We start from the raw sequence: 20,010 nt of genomic DNA, 5'->3' as shown, positions 1-20,010 counted from the left end.
TTCTCAGCATTCAGAGGCCTGCCTCTTCTGCTCCAACCACACACTCAGTAAGCTGGTCGGGCAAGCTGGCCCTGGTCACAGTTAGACTTCACCACCACTAAAGCAAACCCAGAAACTTACCTGCTCTAATGAATTCCCACTTAATGATAACATCTGTATACAAAAAGGTTTTCTGTAATATCATTAACCGTAATACTCACTTTGTTTAATTTTTGAAGAGCATTTTTATTTTCATCTATTGCTTGTTTTAACTGGACACATCTAAATTTTTGAAAAGAAAGAAAAAAATATTAATTTTTCTATTGTCAAACTACAGCGTTGTTTTATAGAATTACACATAAGTCTTCAAGCTGGCAAGGCAACTACTATATGCATGATGTTGAAAAGTTCACCCATCACCAGCTTCCCACCCACCAGCTCAAGTGATCCTCACACGCTCTAAGGCACACAGGTATGACAGCCTCGGCTCCAAAAGCTTAAGTGACTCTGAGTTTCAGTTTCCCATCTCTAAAATAAGGAAAACACTGGACTTCAAAATGCTTCTTCAGCTCTAAAATTCCATAAACCCAGGATCTAGCACAGGAGATACCCCTAAGGACGATAATGACAAAGTGTACTGAGCATCACGGGCGCTTCCCAAGTGCCACCAGATTTGAGCCTCACGCCAATCTCACTCCGGCAGAAGGAAGGTGAGCTTCTAAGGAGGGGCCACAGCTGGTTGATGGTGGAGACACGTGAAGACAGGGTTTAGGATTCTATAGTTGGCCTCTTCCCGTGGCAGCGCCCATTCCCCCTTTGAGCTAGGCCTGTCTAGATGGGTACCCTGTTTTAATTATTCCACAGACAGCTCATATACTGTAGCTTAAGTCGTAGACCCAAGTAAGAAGTATGAAAATGACTGAAAATGGGCCACCTCTACAAATGACAGTTCTCAAAATTCAAACGCTTTCTAAAAAGAGAACCCAGGACCCTGAGACCATGACCTGAGCCAAAGGCAGAAGCTTCAACCCACCAAGCCACCCAGGCACCCCGAAGTCTGACTTTTAAAAGAGTCTGTTTACAGAAAATCTGAGCCCTCTAGCTTCCCTGTTCTTTTATCTTGCCTCCCTCTGTTCTCCCTCTTTACTAGAGGATTTGTCTCTAAAAAATAAAATTAATGAATGACCTGAGGACAATTACAGCTGCCAAATAAATTTTCTATACACCAGGTTTAAAGCCCACGCTATTCTGGCTTTGGGCACCCCCTAGGCTAACACCTAGCTCTCAGCCCCCTGGAAATCCCCACCCGCATACAAAGAACTTCACTATTCAGGGGATAATACTGTAGGAAAGAGACCTATATATACAACAGTAGAATAACCCTGGTTATTCTAACTGCTATCTAGAAAATCAAATTTAAAAAAATTAAAAAATAATCAAATCAGTCCCTCATTCTTTTTTTTTCAGTCTCCCATTCTTAAATAAAAATGAATGATCCAAGGACCACCAGATATAATAAAGTAAGCCAGCAGCATGGAAGATAAAAAATTTACAACAAATTTTACAAGTCCAGAGGAACCAAAGACGAGAGAATCTCCCAAGTGTAAACAAAAAGACAAAGAAACAAAAACTTCCAAAGGGGAGATAAGAGACCAAGAAGAATAGCCCAGGAGGTTCAATATCTGACTCAAAGGTGTTTCAGGAAGAAACGGACAAATACAAGTTTAAAAAAATAAGGGAATGATCTTTAAGTAAAAGAAAATCTCCCAGAGCTCAAGAGAGACAAGAGTTTCAAGTTGAAAAGACCCAAAGTGTTTAGCAAGATAAAAAAACGACACCTAAATACATTGCGATGAAATTTTAAAACACCAAGGCTGAAAAGAAAAGCCCCAAACAGATCAATTATAAAGGAACAATCATCAAACTTATTCATGTTGTTGAGTACAAAGAAACCTGACAATGTCTTCAAAGGTCTAAGTAGAAATTATTTTTACTGTATATCCAGCCAATTATTAATCAAGCATTGGGGCTAACTGATATTTTCAGACATACAAATGTCAATGTGAATTTTTAAATGACTGTGATGCAGATCTTTTTATACACAAAGAAGATTATTTACAGTTACTTGTGTTTAAAAATAATTATTAAGGGGCACCTGGGTGGCTCAGTGGGTTAAAGCCTCTGCCTTCCGCTCAGGTCTTGATCCCAGGGTCCTGGGATTGAGCCCCCCAGGCTCTCTGCTCAGCGGGGAGCCTGCTTCCCCACCCCTCTCTCTGTCTGCCTCTCTGCCTACTTGTGATCTCTGTCAAGTAAATAAATAAAATCTTTTAAAAAAACAATAATTATCAGTTTATTAAAATAAAATTTAAAAACTTAGTTTTCTCTGGGACATTAAATTCAGCCTATAAATCTTACTCTATTTTAAAATCTAGTAAGGCAAGTATAATCACCTTCACTTTTTCTTTCTTTATTATTTGATTAATTCAATTTGAACTGAATTCCTTAACCAGTCAATCCTAATAACTGTAGTTTATTAAGTTTCCTTCCACGTTTTAAAATTCACTTCAATTTTATTTTGCTTGTAAGCACTTTGAATGCCTAAATTAAGTAAAACTTTTTCAAATGGTTCAGGTGAATCATTTAAACTAATAAAATGAATTTCATGTTCTTTTGAATGTTATACACTCTTAACTACCCAAAGCACACAGATTATCATAATAATGTCTTAAATTGAATACAACAATATGAATGGACTAATTCGATTTAGTGCACCATGACTATGTCATTTCAAACTTGATTTAATTTTAATCTCTCTTAGGGAGATTAAATTGTCAAAACAAAACAAAAAAACACCCACCAAAAGAACAGTTTTCCCATGTCAAGGGAGTTAAGGTCTCCATCTCAAGCAAGGTAGAACTGCTAATATTTTCTGACCAGGTCCCAGGATCTGAGGCTACCGTAGGCCAAGGATCAACCATAACTACCTCAGCCACTCTGTGGACACTGAGCAGTTTTTATAGCTGTGGTCACAACAGCAAGTCCATAACCTTCAGGTTTAGCTTAGTTTTTTTTTTTTTTTTTTTTTAAGATTTTATTTATTTATCCGACAGAGAGAAAGATCACAAGTAGGCAGAGAGGCAGGCAGAGAAAGAGGGGGAAGCAGGCTCCCCGCTGAGCAGAGAGCCCAATGCGAGGCTCGATCCCAGGACCCTGAGATCATGACCCCAGCCGAAGGCAGCGGCTTAACCCACTGAGCCACCCAGGCGCCCCTAGCTTAGTTTTTCCTAGATCCAAGTTATACCATGATGTAATCCTTACATTTGATTCAAGTGGACCAAAGTCTCCAACTCCAATGAGACTCAGTGAAATTCTCTCTTTTGACAGAATTCTGCAGTTCTCAGCAGTCTTCAAATATTTTAATTGCCTGCCCACTTTAATGTTTTATAGAAATTCAGGGTAGACATATATCAAACCACTGTGGGAAACTTAATTTTCTCACCTATATTAATAAGTATCTCATGGTATTATTGTGAAAATTAATCAAGAAAGGTTTTAGAGTGTGGACCACACTGCTTGGGACATACAGAGTACAGAATAAATGTAAGCTGCTGCTTTTTAACATTTGTAATTCTTTATTTGATCTCACCATTCCATCACTATTTAGACCTGGGAGATAAAGAAAATTACAAGAAATATTTTTAAATCCATTTTGGAAAGTTGCATTCATTGTTCCTCAGTATTATTTCCCATTATTGTGTCTTTTTAGAAATTGTAGCATAAATAAAGAAATAATGCCTCAAACAATTTCTATGCTATAAATACTGCCCACTGAAGTGTAAGTATGGTTTCTGGGAAGTTTATATAATTTAGTAGATTTTACCTTTGGTAAATATCTCTCCTTTTACTGGAATCTAGAACTCCCTTCAATCGACTCTCAGAAAGCAAGCTATCAACCTACAATAAATAGAGACTGTTAGAATATATTGTTAAATACCATATAACCTTAGGAAATAAAATTTTAATGCTCTTTTCCTAGTATTTCACAAGGAACGTTTTAAAGCATACAATGAAGTTTATAAAGAATTTCGCAGAGAACCCCCATATACCCACTACCTAGATTCTACTATTAACATTTTACTATACCTTTTTGATCCATCTATTCATCAATCCATCTTATTTTTTATGTATTTCAAGGTAAATGCAATCCTCATCAATGACGCACCACGGGTATCACTAATGAGAGTTCTATGTTAAGTAAAAAATTTACATACCATGAAATGCATATATCTTAAAATATATACTTGCTGAGTTTTGGCAAATGCATACACTCATGTAACTCTAACCCCTATCAACATAAATTACCATTACCAAGAATGTTCCCAGAAAGGATGTACTCTTTTGTACCATCCTTTCAATCAGCATGTTTCTGAGATACTGCCATAGAGAATCATTAGTTCATTCTTTCATACTGCTCAGTAGTATTGTATGATTATGACACAAGTTTGTTTATCTTCATTCTTGTATCTTACACCCTGACTTAGCATTTTCTAAACACTACATGTAACTTTGCCAATATATCCCCAAAAGAAATATGTACATATGTTCTTTTCTAAAGATGATGTGGGTACATATTTGGGTTTTTTTTTCCTAAAGATGATGTGGAGAAGATAAAGCAGATGAAAGAAGAGGAAAAGAAGAGAAATTGAAGTTCACTCATTTCTTCTCTACTCTTCCTATTCTGTATCTGAGTGTTAGTTACAAATTCACAGCTATTGACAGAGTCAGTCATAACAGGCATGACCCAGATGCGGTCTTGATTACTTGTCTACCACTTGGACACCAAGTTGGAAATCTGTTCATTTTTTGCTTCAGGTGTAGGTTACGGAGACAGGGAAAACCTAGCTTCCACTATCAAAGAGCCCCTCCAAGAAGACCCTTGGGGCTAAGTCTTCTGCAGTTTGACTAACCTTTGTAATTGTTTTGTTTCATCTTTGTTTTAGTAATAATTTTTTTGCAGTTTACTTCTGAAACTTTCCTGGTTCCCATCAATGTCCCATGAAATTTAAAATCAGACACAGAACCATATTAAGCATCTAGCCAAAGCTCACATAAGTCAAAGCCTCATCAAGTTTTATTTCTACCAGAGGAGTATTTTGTTTTTATTGCACCACTATAAAATCTAAAAGTCACTTAAGAAATATTTATCTATCAAATCTTTGTACTTTTAATTTTTTTAATTTTTATTTATTTTTTAAGATTGTATTTATTTATTTGAGATAGAGAGGGGACAGAGGGACAGAGACAGAGGAAGAAGGAGAAGCAGGCTCCCCACTGAGCAGGGTGCCTGATGTACTCAATCCCAGGACCCTGGGATCATGACCTGAGCCAAAGGTAGACATTTAACCCACTGAGCCTCAAGCACCCCGAATCTTTGTAGTTTTTTTTTTTTAATCTTTGTACTTCTTAAATGAGTCTGAAACAGGACTAAATATGAGCACTCAATAAATCTTGTGTCTGTCGAAGATTAGAAAATAATTTTATTTAGTAATAGATCAAATAAAAAAAGTAAAATCAGCAAAGCAAAATAAGAATTTTGGAAAATAAACTAACAAACCAGTAATTACTTCCTACTTTTTCTTTATTGTTTAAAGCCATATACAGTTGGTGTTCAAAATTATTAAAATAGCAAGAAGTATGAAGAGAAACATAATAAACATCAGCATTCTAGCACACACAGTTACTATCCTGGGATGTGTCCTTCACTCTTTCTTCTAAGTATACTAGATATAAAATAATTTTATTGAAATGCTGTATATTTAATTTTATATTTTATAGTCTTTTTCTAACTAGGATTTTATCACAATATTTTCCCTAACATGCTAAAATATTTCAACAAAATTTTAATCATACTATTATATCCTATCCTAAGTTATTTATCCATTCCCCAATTACTCATCATTTAAAAGATATCCAGTCTTTTCTAAGTAACACTATGATGAACACTTAACACATTAATCTCTGTCCCAATAAATTTTTTAATATTATGTATGGCAAATCCCTGGAAATGTAATTACCGAGCCCAGGAGCGTGAATATTTGCTACATCTTGTTAAACTGCTTCCCAAAAATGCTGTTCCTTACACTCTGGAGCAGCGTGTATAAGTGCGTGTTTCATCACACCCTCCCCAGTACTGAGCACACATTTTTAAATATTTGTTATATTTTATTTCCTTCGCAGTTACTTGATTATTTTTTAAGTGAACTTTTCTCGTGTTTATGAGTTCCTTGCACTTCCTTAGTTCATGTCCTTTGCTAATCTGTCGTATCCTAGTATTTTTCTTACGTATTCGGATTATTCTTTGACGCCTATCTCGTTTGAGTTCAAGAGAAGCAAAAACAGCCCCTACTGGAAGACGGCTCGAAGGTAAGGGGGCAATGGAGAGTGGAGGAAAGCGACAGGAGCACAGATGGTTGGAAAAGGTTGTTGAGATTAGATTTGGAGGTGAGGTGGGTAAGGGAGTTGTCAGGTTGGAGACCGAGATGCGGGGGACGGCGCTTAGTCGATGGGTCAAGATTTTTGGATGGTTCAGCTTCCCCGGGGGTTGAGTTTAGGAGCAGGAGGGGTTAGAATCGGGGTTAGTGCCGGGACGCCGAGGGGGAGGAGGAGGGAGCGCTATAACTCGGGAAGGTACGTGGGTTGGAGATAGGCTGCCAGGATTAGGGTACACCCCAGATCTCGCCCGCCGCCGGTGCCCAGCCCCGGGCTGGACAGCCAGACGCTACCTGTAGCTTCAATTCCTGACTTCGGCGCTGCAGGGCCTGCAGAGGATGGCGGTGCCGCCTGGCCAGCATCTCTCTCGCCTCGGCGCTGAGCGCGCACCGGTCGCCAGGGAAACCACGGCGGCGGCGAGGGAGGTGACGCAATCACTGCGCGTCCGTTTTGCAAAAAAAGAACCTGGAGGTCGTCCTGTGTTGTGGTGGCCGCTCCACAGCTCCTAGACTCGGATTAGGCCCGCTGCCCAGGTAGTCCTCTTTTACCGGCCAGTTCTGCAGGGTTGGGGTGGAGATGGGAGAGAATGCCCGACGGTGTCGGGAGCTACATGTTCTATGGTACCTCAATATTACCACGCCGTTACTGTCGGGGTTCCCCCGTGTTACGGCATTTGTTTTCTGATGCCAGTTTTGCTAAACGAATCTTAAGGTATAATTTAAGCATCTTAAACTCTTAAATTAACTGCAAGAATACCTTTCCTATGTGGCCTTCATGGGATACATGATTTTGTCGCATATTCTCATTTCAAAGGACAGTTTTTAGTTCTTTGCCATTTAGGGAATTGATGGTTCCGTTTCATTTTAGTTTTGCGCGTTGTCCATCCTGAGTTCTGGGACGACGGTGATTTTTTCTGTTCAGCAAGTATGTGAGCAAATAATTATGGTTCTCTCAGGGAGATTGTAATACCATTTCCCCAGGTGGTATTGAATCCTTTAAGTCCCAGTTCCCAAACTTTGCACTACACCGAAGAATGATGATGATGGAGCTCACTTTTCAAATGATGAACTACACTAAATGAATGCTCTTCAGCACAGAAAACAGGTTGATTCCACAGGCCCAACTACTATGCTAGTTATTTGTGTATTTTTCCTTCAAATATAGAGAAAAGTGACAAGTGTCCACCTCGTTGAATTTTCATATTGAGCACACCCTCATGTCACATCACCCAGAATGGGATACAGATTATCAGTACCCTAAGTAGTCTTCCCTTCCTAATCCCTACCCACCTCCCTATGCCATAACTAAACACTGTCCTGACTTCTAACAACAAAAACTTGATTTGCCAGAGAAAGACAACTATCACATGCTCTCCCTGATATGAGGAAGTGGAGATGCAACATGGGGAGTTAAGGGGGTAAGAGAAGAATGAATGAAACAGGATGGGATTGGGAGGGGGACAAACCATAAGTGACTCTTTTTTTTTAAGATTTTATTTTTTTTTTATTTGACAGACAGAGATCACAAGTAGACTGAGAGGCAGGAGGAAGCAGGCTCCCCGCTGAGCAGAGAGCCCGATGTGGGGCTCGATCCCAGGACCCTGAGATCATGACCTGAGCCGAAGGCAGAGGCTTTAACCTACTGAGCCACCCAGGCGCCCCCATAAGTGACTCTTAATCTCACAAAACAAACTGAGGGTTGCTGGGGGGAGGGGGTTTGGGAGAGGAGGGTGGGGTTATGGACACTGGGGAGGGTATGTGCTATGGTGAGTGCTGTGAAATGTGTAAACCTGGTGATTCACAGACCTGTACCCCTGGGGATAAAAATACATTATATGTTTATAAAAAATAAAATTTAAAAAAAAAAAAACTTGATTTGCCTCTTTTAAAACTGTACAATGGAACCATGCAGTGTGTCCTGGCATCTTCTTAGGCCTTTTTTCAGTCAACATGTCTGTAAGATGCACCTCTATCATTGTATGTAGTTCAATCTTTTAAGTTCTCATTACTCTCTGGCATTTTGTGTATGATACACTCAATATACTTACTTATTCCACTGTTGCTGGACATGTGGGTAGTTTTCAGTTGAGGCTATTGTAAACAGTGCTGTTGCTTACATATATGCATAGTACAAGCATATGTACACAGTGCTGAGGCCAACAGGGCATGTTTTATGTTCCGCTTTAGTAGATACTGCCTATTTTCCCAAAGTTGTACCAATTTACTCTACTTTTATGGGGTTTTGTTCTTAACCTTGAAAACTTGGTATTATCTGCTTTTTTTGGTTCATGTCTTTATTTTGAATTAACTTCTCCATTATGACTCATGATACTTTAAAATTCACTTAAATAGCCAGACATAGTATTTTCATTAAAAAGGTTTGTAACAGGGGCATCTGGGTCACTCGGTTGGTTAAATGTTTCACTTTAGCTCAGGTCATGATCTCAGGGTTCTGGGATATGCCCCACGTTGGACTCCATGCTCAGCGGAGAGCCTGCTTCTCCCTCTCCATGCTTGTGTGCAGGCACTCTCTCTCTCCCAAATAGATAAATAACATTTTTAAGAAAGGAGATGTAACAGGGCCTACTTGGGTGGCACATGTACTAAAATTGAACTGATACAGAGAAGCTTGCCATGGCCTCTGTGCAAGGATGACATGCAAATTCATGAAGCATTCTATATTTTAAGAAAAAATTGTAACAAATGAGCCAAGAGAAAGGATTGCTATAAAATATTTTAAAATGGATTTATCAGTACTTCTAAGCAATATTTTAAGAGCTTACCAAAATTCATCATTTATGAGATCCTTATTTATTTTAAATATATGTATCTATAAATTAGAAAAAATATTCTATATCTGATTTGTAAGGATTACCACATTTTAAATGGAAAAGTTACAGGGTCATGAATATAGTATAAGTCTATGTTGGTAAAAATAAACAAAACCCCTACATGTTTTGTATGTATAAGCAATGGGGAAGGATGCAAAAAAGCTTCCTACTGCTGTTCACCTCAGGTGGACATTTTCTACCATATTCAGGGTTATAACCATTGATTCCTTTGAATCTTGGGTCAGCATAAACATCACTTAGGAGCTTGTTAGAAATGCATATTCTCAGGCCCCACCACAGACTTACGGCATCTGTACCTGTATTTTAATAATACCCTTGTGTTTCATGTGTACATTTAAGGCTGAAAAATACTATTCAAGTGTTCAGTGTGCTATAGGGATGAGATTACTCAGCTGTCTTTTTCATTAATTTGTATTTCTTTTGATTTGTAATGATCAGCAGTCACCTTAACAGTAGTCATTGCTTCTTTCTTGTTATCCTTTGATGCCATTATGAAAATCAAAGTGATGTGGGAAACAAAGGCAAAAGAAAACCTGAATTCCCTTACTACTTACATTGACAAGTCTCTGAAACAGGCAGTGACCTTCCTTTAGGAACTGTTTCCTCAATGTTAATACTTTGCTAAGGGCAAAGGGCAATCATTAGCCTGACCCCCAGGATCCTGTAAGTCTACTTTAACATACAAAAATTACTTTGGAAACTTCCTTCATCTCTACCTCACAAGATACATGTTGGCAATTATCCCCGAAGCATATGACCCAACATCTGAAGGGTCTCATGACTGAGTTTTGGGTTTGTTTTTTTTTTAAATAATAGTGTTTTGTTTTGTTTTGTGTTTTTTACTAACACATAATGTATTATTTGCCCCATGGGTACAGGTCTGTGAATCAATAGGCTTACACAATTCACAACACTTACCATAGCACATACCCTCCCCAGTGTCCATAACCCAGCCACCCTGTCCCTACCTCCCCACCCCCCAGCAACCCTGTTTGTTTCGTGAGATGCTCCCTGCTGAGCAGAGAGCCTGTTTTCCCACCTCTCACTCTACCTGCCTCTCTGCCTACTTATGATCTGTCTGTAAAATAAACAAATAAAATCTTAAAAAAAAAAAAAAATCTCTTATGGTTTGTCTCTCTCCCATCTTGTTTCATTTTTTCCTTCCCTACCCCATACAACACCCCACCCTGCCTCTCAAATTCCTCGTATCAGAGAGATATGATAATTGCCATGAGTGAGTTTTAACTAAATAGTAATAAATGACCTTTTGCTAACAATAACTAACCCCTTCAAGATCCTGGAAACCTTGTTTTCAAAATTCCTTAAGAGACTTACCCTATCCCTAACCCACTCCCAACTTGAAAGGATAGAACTGCCACCCTGCATGACCCTAGTGCAGCTCTTTCTGCCCATGGGTCCTGCCCCCATGCTTTAATAAAACCACCTTTTTGCACAGATATCTCAAGAATTCTTTCTTAGCCATCAGCTCTGAACCGTAATATCTTTCCTACATCAAAAGTAACCTAAAACAAGAGTCTTGCAGTGAGGTAGCTGAAACCAAGCCAAAACATGGCGACTGTTTCTCCTAAGAACAAGCTATTTTGTAAAACTCATTACAATTTTCTTACATCGGTGTGTTAAAATGAATACCAACTGTGTTGCTACCTTATAGGAGACCCTGAAAAAGAAATTGATAGCTTTTGAGAGACTCATAATGTAGAACTAGTGGAACCACATCATTAGGAACCTACTAAAAACAGATTACAGCAGAGAACAAAGAAAGTTGCCTATTTCAGAATCTTAAAACAATTCACCTTAAGATACAAGTGTCAAATATGTGAGCACCGTGGTGGAAAGCAGTGGTTGGACCTGTGATACAAGATGATTAAGGCACTGGCCTCAAAGAGCTCATGACCTACGGTGACAGACTAGAATCATGTAGCTGTACCACCTACCAAGTATTGTCATGGAAGTGTCAGTTGGTGTGCAGAATTTCCTGCCAAGTACACATTGCATTTGAATTCTTGAGTAAGATTATTCAATGAAAATACCCAATAGGCAGCTTAAATGTGAAGCTGGAAATCAAAGGATCAGGTGGGACAGAAATATCTTGGAGGGTGTTCTGCTTGGATATAATAGTTAATCCTGGGGACTGGTTAGGCAGTCAAAAGGAAAGGACAGAGCAGAGGACCAAGGATTGAAACTGAAGGAACCCACAAAATGAAGCAGTTGCAAAAGTTTAGAAATGCCAAAGTTTCAAATTATTAGGGAAGTGTAGGAAGACTTTCAAGGAGACACTGACATTATCAAATACTCTGAAGGTAAAAATTATTCAGAAATGGCCATTGGATAACAAAAGCTTTCAGGGGGTACAAAGAGCAGACTGCAGCAGGTAAATGGGAAGACATTTAGGAAGAAAGTGATAGTATACCACTTTTTCTAATTAGCAAATGATGGGGTCAACTTAAGATTTTTTTTTTTTAAGTCAAGATCTTGAATATGTTTTAAATAGAGGGAAAGCAGGGAGAGACTGCAGATGCTAGACAGAAATGGTGTAGTAGAGAACAAGGAAGGTCCTTAACAGCGGTGGGATGCAGAATTCATCTCTTCTGAGAAAGGAAAACTAATGAGATAAAGCCTCAAAACCAACGGTTTTCAACCTCTGCTGGGCATCACAATCACCTGCGGAGCTTTAAAAATCTAATGCCCAGGCACACCCCAAGCTACGGAAATCCAAATCTGTGGGGAGTGGATCAGTACTTTTAAATCTCTCTAGATGATTATGTTGTGCAGCCCTGTTGAAAACCACTGCCCTCAACAGCACTATTGACAGGAAGAATGATGAGGAAATTCCCACTTAATGGCTTTTACCTTTTCATATGGTTGAGAAGCAAACTTCAGGCCAGATGGGAAGAGCTCTAAGAACCAAAATTTTAATCCTTGCATTCACAGAATGAAAACAAGAATTGGAAGTAATAGAGCATGATGGCCCAGTAAAATGGGGAAAAAAAAAGTTTTGTGTGGAAACAACTTTTCTAGCTTTTCTTATGTTAATATGGAGTTGCTGTTAAATATGCTGAGACACAAAATTAATCTTTACAAGAATGAACAAGAACAGTGTTATAGAAAACACTTACTGCAAATTGAAAATAACCAAGGATTTAGTCAGTAACTTTTGATTTTTAGATAATAGTTGGAATACATCACTAAGCTTTAGTCAAGAGGGTTTTCCCTTTAATATATATTCTATAATGACATATAAATGCAATTTTTGCCAGTAATATTCAGAGTATGTTATCATTCTATACTTGGGACATATACCTCACCCTTAACTCAGTTATTTTTACACAGCCACTTGTTTTCCTGAACAGATCCAGTAACAGTTGGCCAAAAGGATTCACATGGTCACTAGGCCAACTCTGCTTTGCAGCTGTACTAAAGAACTGGCATAGATTCCTTAAGAATGAGGCTATCTCCTCAAAAACACTAATAGATCTGTTTTGAGAATCCAGATCTTTTAATGAAGTAAACTACTTGGCAACATATTCCTTTCCTTTTGATGGAAGATTCAGAGATGTTTAAATTTTTTTTTATTTTGAAAATAAAATTGACTCATAAAGTGCAAGGAGAAATTAGATCCATCCAGTGCTCTATATCCATCTTCGACAAACTGCTGGAAACAGAAAAGAGAAAAATAATCAGAAATATACAACCATTAACTTCAAATTATTCTATCATGTAGTTAAGAACTATGAACTATAAGATTTGATGTTACAGATAATTGAATGTGCGCAGATCTGATGATAAAGCTACCACTAGATAAGCTACCACTAGATGCAAGACTCCTAACTTCCAGGCCACGGGTCTTTCCACTTTATCAGGCTGCTCACAACCAAAGAATTCGGATTGAAGATTACAAAACTTGAATGCAAAGATGTACTATGGTCTACCAAGGATATTATCGAAAAGAATGATAAGGGGGTAGGAGGTGGCAGGAATACCTCCACGGTCCCTTTTCTTTCTTCTTTTCCTTTTTTCCAGGATTTCCCTTTTTGAAGTTTAACGTCAAAGTGCAACAATGTTGCACATGGTAAGGCATTCCCACTAAAGGCACGCAGTGAACTGAACTAGGAAAGCGCAACTGGGGAAAGTAAGTTACTGGGAAAAGCAAAACCTCCTCAGAATCCTTGGGGCAACGATTTTCGCCGGCTCCCAACGTCTCCTTTTACAGCCCCGTAAGGACTACTCACCAACTCTCCAAAAAGAACAAGGCGCGGCAGGCGGTGAGTGTGAAGCCGGCCTGAGCCCCCGCGCGGGCGAGGCGAGGAGGGCGCGTGGGGGTCGGCGCCGACCGACAGCGCGGGGTCTCAGGCCAGGTCCAGCTTTTTCTGAGTCGTCGCCAGCTTGTCCTGCAGCCTCCGCTTCCTCCAGTCCAGGTAGCGCCTCCGTAGTCGGTTCGCCTGCCAGCCCACGAGCACTCCGGACGCGAAAGCCACCAGCACAGACAGCTGCAGCGTCCGCTCGGACACGTCCGCCATGGCAGCCGGCAGCGTGGAGCCCGACGTACGGCGCGGCGGCGGGGTCAAACGGCGCCCCGCGTTCCCGGGCGGCGCGCGCGGCGGTGCGTGCGCAGCGCGGCCAGCGCGGCGCGTCGGCTCAAAACAGCTTCGTCCGGCTCTCCTCTTGCTGAAGTCTGGCTGGCGGGACTGTGGGCGCCCCCCGCCCCGGCTTCCCGTCCTCTGGGCCGCCGCAGGGTTACTGTTGGGCATTAGACAGCTGTTGTCTTGCCTTATTAGCTAACTTTGATGGTGTGCATTTCCTCATTGTAAGATCAACTCCCGTCTTTTCTCTCAGCAGTAGACTGCGAGCTGTATATGTAACTCTGTTTACTGGTAACCTATTAAAAACAATTCTAAAACTAAAATTATTTTAGAAATATATTTTGTTTAGTCCAGTAGATACAGGATGTTATTTCAACACGTAATCAATATAAAAAATGATTAATGAGATTTTTTTTATACTAAGTGTTTGAAATCTGGTGATTTTATAATAGCATATCTCAATGGGAACACTAAAATTTTCAGTGGCAATACTTGATCGTCTCTAGATTTCATAAAAGTTCATTGAAAAATTAGATTCATATACCCAGGTTGTTCCAAAGACACATACAAATTTCTCCAATAATTGAGTTGAATATCAATTTTTAAATTTAATTTAAATTCATTAAATTTGTAAAAGAAGTTCAAAGTTCCACTCTTCCATCACACGTGTCACAGATGGGGCTAGTGGCTTCAATATTGGATAGTGAATTCTAGAGTGCCATGCTATACCAGACCTATGGTTAAAAAAATTTCTAATGATAAAAGTCATTGTGGTAGACCCTAATGTGGTCCCCTATGATTTCCATTTCCCAATGTGCATGTCTTTGTGTAGTTTCGTCTCGTTGAGTGTGGGCTTGACCTGTGACTTGCTTCTAACTGATAGAATAAAGCAAAGGTGCTGGGATGTCACTCCTGGGATTCCTTTATGCTCTACAACATTTCTTTTCAACAGATGGCTGACTCTCCTTGTGGGCCAGATGAAGTGAGTGAACGTGTTGAAGAAGCTCATGTAGCCACTGCAGGAGGCTTCTAGAAACAGCAGGATGCCTCCAGCCAACAGCCAAAAAGCTGGAGCCTTCAGTTCTGTGGTCCAAGGAAATAAACTGCCCACAACCTGAGTAAGTTTGGAAGCGGAATCTCCCCCAGTTCATCCTCCAAGTAAGAACACACACAGCCTGGAGGATGCCTTGTGAGAACCGAACAGAGGACCATGTGTCTGGACTCCTAACCCACGTAAAGCTGATTTTATAAATGTGCATATTTTAAGTCACTACATTTGTGGTAATTTGTTACACATTGTGGTAATTTGTAAAACCAGTAGAGTCAGGAAAGAGAGACCAGCCTGTGGAGTCCAAACTTGTTTAGACTGGAGGCTGGCTGACTTCATATTAGCACATGGATTTACATACTTGAGGCAGAATGCATCTTGGCAGACAGACAATAAAGATGATATTGGGTCCAATGCGAATTCACATCTGCCCATGCTTCATGATCATTTATTTGGCAAACATTTATTGAATACTGCAGGAGGCATTGGGAATGTAGAAGTGAATACAGCACATCTACCCTCTGCTTGGTGCAGAGTGAAAGATGGAAAAACAATTAGACACATCCTGATGAACTGGAATATTTAGTTAAGTATGTAGCTTAGACTTAAAAAAAGAAGAAAACCCTCAGAATCACTCTCTCTTATATCTAATCTGTCAACCAAATCTGTTGGTTATATTTTCTGTCAATCTAATCTGTCAACCAAATCTGTTGGTTATATTTTCAAAATATGGCCAGAATTAAGCCACTTCTGACTTGACTGCTGCCACTGGTTCCAAACTGCTATCATCTCCTACCTAAGTCACTGCAATAGCCCCTTCAGGTTTCTGTGCTTCTGTATCTGTCCACCACATTCTATTCTCAATGCAGCAGCCAGAGTGAACCTTGGAGGTCAGGAGTTGGATCCCTCACTCTTCTGCTCAAACCAAGGCCCTCGCAGTGGTCCACAGAGCTCTGCGTAACCAGTTTCTCTCCAATCCTTACTTCTCTCACCGATGTGTTCCTTGTTTCTTGTGCTCACCAGGCCTGCTGCTACCTAAGAATATTTGCATATGTTAGGGTGCCTGGGTGGCTCAGTAGTTTGGGCATCTGGCTCCTGATTTCCGCTCAGGTCATGATCTCAGGGTGCTGGGATCGAGCCCTCTTTGGGGTCCATGCTCAGTGCAGAGTCTGCTTGAGGATTCTCTCTCTCTCTCCCTCTGCCCCTCCCCCCCAATTACACACACACTCTCTCTTTCTCTCTCTCAAACATCCTAAAAATATGGGACGCCTGGGTGGCTCAGTTGGTTGAGCAGCTGCCTTTGGCTTGGGTCATGATCCCAGGGTCCTGGGATCGAGTCCCACATTGGGCTCCTTGCTCAGAGGGGAGCCTGCTTCTCCCTCTGCCTCTGCCTGACTCTTTGCTTGTGCTTGCTCGCTCTCTCTCCCTCTGTCTCTGGCAAATAAATAAATAAAATATTTTAATAAATAAATAAATATCCTAAAAATAAAAAAGAACACTTGCATGTGCTGTTCCCCTACTTGGCATATGGAATACTCTTCTCCCAGGTGCCTGTATGCCTAATTTCCTCACTGTTTCTTGTCAGTTGCCACCTTCTCAACAAGACCTACATGACTATTTAAAAATCACAAATGAACCAACCCCTGCTCTCTGGCACTCCTGATCTCCTTTTCCCTGCTCTATTCTCCGCCTCTAGAGTATTTCTAGCCTTCCACCTATGGTAGGATTTACAGTATTTATTTGTATTTATTACACTTATTGTTTATTGCCTGTCTGCTGCTACAATGTAAGCTACTCAAGGGCACGGATTTTTGTCTCAGTTGTGTACTGGTGGATCCCAAGTGCCTGCCACAGGGGCTGGTACCTAACACACAGCTAGTAAATATTTGGGGTTGATGACAGCAAGGAGTGGTCAGGGAAGTCTTAACATGTGTGTGTGTCTGAACTGAATCGTGAAAGGTAAATAAGATCATTAGAAGGAATGAAATTTCCCTGGATCTCAGGTTTTTTTTTTTTTTTATTTGTAAAATGAAGTTTGGTATGGTTCAGTAGCTCTAAGGCTTTCTTATTTTATTTATATTTTTTTACATAAGCTCTATGCCCAGCACAGAGCCCAGTGTGGGTCTCAAACTCATGACCTTGAGATCAAGACCTGAACTGAGGGGCGCCTCGGTGGCTCAGTGGGTTAAGCCTCTGCCTTCGGCTCGGGTCATGGTCTCAGGGTCCTGGGATCGAGTCCTGCATCGGGCTTTCTGCTTGGTAGGGAGCCTGCTTCCTCCTCTCTCTCCCTCTGCCTTCCTCTCTGCCTACTTGTGATGTCTGTCAAATAAATAAATAAAAAAAAGACCTGAACTGAGATCAGGAAGTGGATACCTAACTGACTGAGACACCCAGGGGCCCCTAAGACTATTTTTAGTTCTGTCAGCCTGAAGTTGTGTGCTCTGGCCACTACTATTATTGCAAATTTAAACTTCACTTGGAATTCTTACCTCATCCCTAAGTGGCCTTTGGGCTAAAAACAACCAGATCATGCGCACACATGCACCTCTTCAAGCCGTGAATGTGGGAAAACCTTAGGTGACTAGAGCTGGCAGAGACCATAGAAATGTCCTTTTTTTTTTTTTTTTTTTTTTTTTTTTGCTGGGAGGGAGGCAGGGGTTAAGATTTTAGCAAAAGCAAACTCCCTGCCCTGAGACAGCCCCCAAAGGGGACATGTTAGTAGACTTGATAATGGTCAACCAGCTGGAGGTGATGAGGGAGGCTGGTCTAAGATTTTAAGTATAACGAGTTAATTGATCACATGAGTGTCTTCTGAATGATACATTAACTGCCATTATTGAGTTTGCTTTTTGAAGTATTTGCCCAAGGTAAAGGTTTTGCCATTTACAGTATTAAACCTTTATTACTTATAAATTCTTTTTAAGCATATAAATGGAATTGATTTCCTCTGCAACTCCAGGACCCTAAGTAACAAAGCAGTCATTTTATACCCTGAAGCCTCCAAAAGGGTGAAGCTTTGCCGTGATTAACATGGAGCATTCATCCCCTTAGGTCCTTGAGGTCTGGCCCAGAAGAACTCTGGCTGATGCTGTTCGCCTGAGCCACCAGCACAGAGCCCTGTGTCTCAGGAGTTTTAACTGTCAGACCTTTTATCTTCCATTCTCTTCCCTCGAGTTTATGGAAGTGTGATTGGGCCTTGTGCTGAACTCACTCACCTGACTTCACTAGTGCACACTCCAAGAGGCTGGGACTTGGGCAAGGTGGGCAAGCAAAGTAAATGTGACTGGTTGTGTGATTTCTTGCCTTCTCTCTCTTTTAAAAAATTTTAAAAAAATTTTTATTGGGTTATGTTAGTCACCATAAAATACATCATTAGTGGGGCACCTGGGTGGCTCAGTGGGTTAAGCCTCTGCCTTCGGCTCAGGTGATGGTCTCGGGGTCCTGGGATCGAGTCCTGCATCGGGCTCTCTGCTCAGTGGAGAGCCTGCTTTCCCCTCTCTCTCTGCCTGTCTCTCTGCCTACTTGTGATTTCTGTCTGTCAAATAAATAAATAAAATCTTTTAAAAAAAATACATCATCAGGTTGTGTGATTTCTAAGTGAGAATCATTTCCTCCCCGGTGCATAGGCAAGAATGAAAGCAATACTTTGGGGAAAGGTGAGCCTCGAGCCTTCTCTGTCAGGAGCTGTAACACACTGCAAGTCCGCCTCTCTAGTCTGTCATTCTGGAAACGTGCACAGTAGAATGGCCTCCTACAATCCTTTCAGAAAGGACAGGAGACTCCTTCTGAATAAGACCCCAACCTGTCTCCTCATAATTCAAGATAAGTGGTCGTCTATGATTCACTCTATTCCAGTAAGTATTTCCTGAGTGCATACCGTGGCTGGATATTTAGGGCAACATACACCATGTGGAGCCAATCTCAAGGATCTCCTGTCGAGGAGAGAGAATGACAACAATCAAATCCTCACACAAATAAATACAGCGCTTCAGACACAGATGAGTGCTTAGATGAGAGTACTGTGTGTCATGCTTGAGGGAACCCAGCAGAGCCTCACTGTGGTTGGGAGGATGGGAGCTGTCAAGAAAGGCCTCCAATGAAAAAATTAAAAAAAAAAAAAAAAAAAAAAAGAAAGGCCTCCAATGGACTTTGCCCTTAGAATCCCACTGGAGACACACAAGCAGAGAAGGGAGGGAGAGCCCTGCTTCTGGCCCAGGCGATGCACTGGTGACTGTTGTGAGGCCGCAAGAAGCCAACTCCATGAGAATCTAAGGGGCAGGCATGGAAGAGAGGCAGGAGAAATAGGTAGGCCTTACAGGCCATATCAGGGCTTTGGATTTTACTTGGAGTAAAGTAGGCAGCTGTTTCTGTGAGCAGAGTCTTGCATGGTTCTCTTTACATATTGATAAAATTAATCTGGCTTCTGTTAGAGAATGGATCAGAAGGTGCTGTGGATGCAAGCAGGGAAACTGGTTAGAAAACTACTCCACTGGTTCAGACAAGAGACAGTGGTGGTGTAGTCTATGGTAGTGGATGTTGGGCAGATTTGAGGATGACCATTTTTTCTTGCAGGTCTATAAAGGTGTCCCATTATTGGTACTACAATAGTTTTGAGTGGAGACCACTGGTAGCCATACTTGTGGGGAGCACAGGTGTAAAAAACACACCAGTGGAATCACTACATTATACACCGAAAACTAATGATGTCTGTCAATGTCAATGAAAAAAGGAAGAAGAAAAGATGTTCCAGTTATCTTCTGGCTTGCATAATTTAATTTTTAAAATTTTTTTTTAATTTAAATTCAATTAATTTACATTTAATGCATTATTAGCTTCAGAGTAGAGGTCAGTGATTCATCAGTCTTATACAATACCCAGTGCTCATTACATCCCATGCCCTCCTTAGTGTCCACCACCCAGTTACGCCTTTTCCCCCTTCCTTCCAGCAACCCTCAGTTTGTTTCCTATGATTAAGAATCTCTGATAGTTTGTTTCCCTCTCTGATTTCACTTGCTTAATTTTAGAAAAGAAGTCTTTATCTG

The 20,010-nt window shown here is 40.7% G+C and overlaps 2 protein-coding genes, 1 long non-coding RNA gene and 1 other non-coding gene across 5 annotated transcripts in view; 2 read left to right on the top strand and 2 right to left on the bottom strand.

Moving 5' to 3' along the window:
- NPHP1 (nephrocystin 1) overlaps positions 1-6,888 on the bottom strand; it is a 55,239-nt gene extending 48,351 nt beyond the window's left edge. For both annotated transcript variants that reach the window (XM_004770960.3, XM_004770961.3), the window contains exons 1-3: positions 6,762-6,888; positions 3,860-3,933; positions 201-261 (exon numbers count right to left, since the gene is read on the bottom strand). In XM_004770960.3, coding sequence (XP_004771017.1) covers positions 201-261; positions 3,860-3,933; positions 6,762-6,830 — 204 coding nt within the window. In that variant the 5' untranslated portion in view covers positions 6,831-6,888. The remainder of the gene's footprint in view (positions 1-200; positions 262-3,859; positions 3,934-6,761) is intronic.
- Positions 6,889-6,900: 12 nt separating this feature from the next.
- On the top strand, positions 6,901-18,361 carry LOC123391759. Its single transcript, XR_006606472.1, has 3 exons — positions 6,901-7,001; positions 14,873-15,038; positions 18,020-18,361. It is a non-coding gene; the product is annotated as an uncharacterized LOC123391759 (long non-coding RNA).
- LOC123391823 lies at positions 9,047-9,153 on the top strand. The gene has a single exon (XR_006606538.1). It is a non-coding gene; the product is annotated as a U6 spliceosomal RNA (small nuclear RNA).
- On the bottom strand, positions 12,893-13,906 carry MTLN (mitoregulin). The gene is made up of 2 exons (XM_004770959.3): positions 13,570-13,906; positions 12,893-12,989 (listed from the first exon to the last, which is right to left on the bottom strand). Exon 1 carries the CDS (start codon positions 13,855-13,857, stop codon positions 13,687-13,689), a length of 171 nt encoding a protein of 56 aa, XP_004771016.2. The 5' UTR covers positions 13,858-13,906; the 3' UTR covers positions 12,893-12,989; positions 13,570-13,686.
- Positions 18,362-20,010: the final 1,649 nt, after the last annotated feature.

The sequence above is a fragment of the Mustela putorius genome, unplaced genomic scaffold (genome assembly GCF_011764305.1).
Source record: "Mustela putorius furo isolate JIRA1106 unplaced genomic scaffold, ASM1176430v1.1 tig00000281_pilon_pilon_pilon, whole genome shotgun sequence".
NCBI classification, from domain to species: Eukaryota; Metazoa; Chordata; class Mammalia; order Carnivora; family Mustelidae; genus Mustela; species Mustela putorius.
This window is presented reverse-complemented; position numbering and strand designations above follow the sequence as displayed.

What these genes read in the sequence shown, in the direction of transcription:
- MTLN (XM_004770959.3), bottom strand. Translation starts at nt 13,857, where the DNA reads ATGGCGGACGTGTCCGAGCGGACGCTGCAGCTGTCTGTGCTGGTGGCT.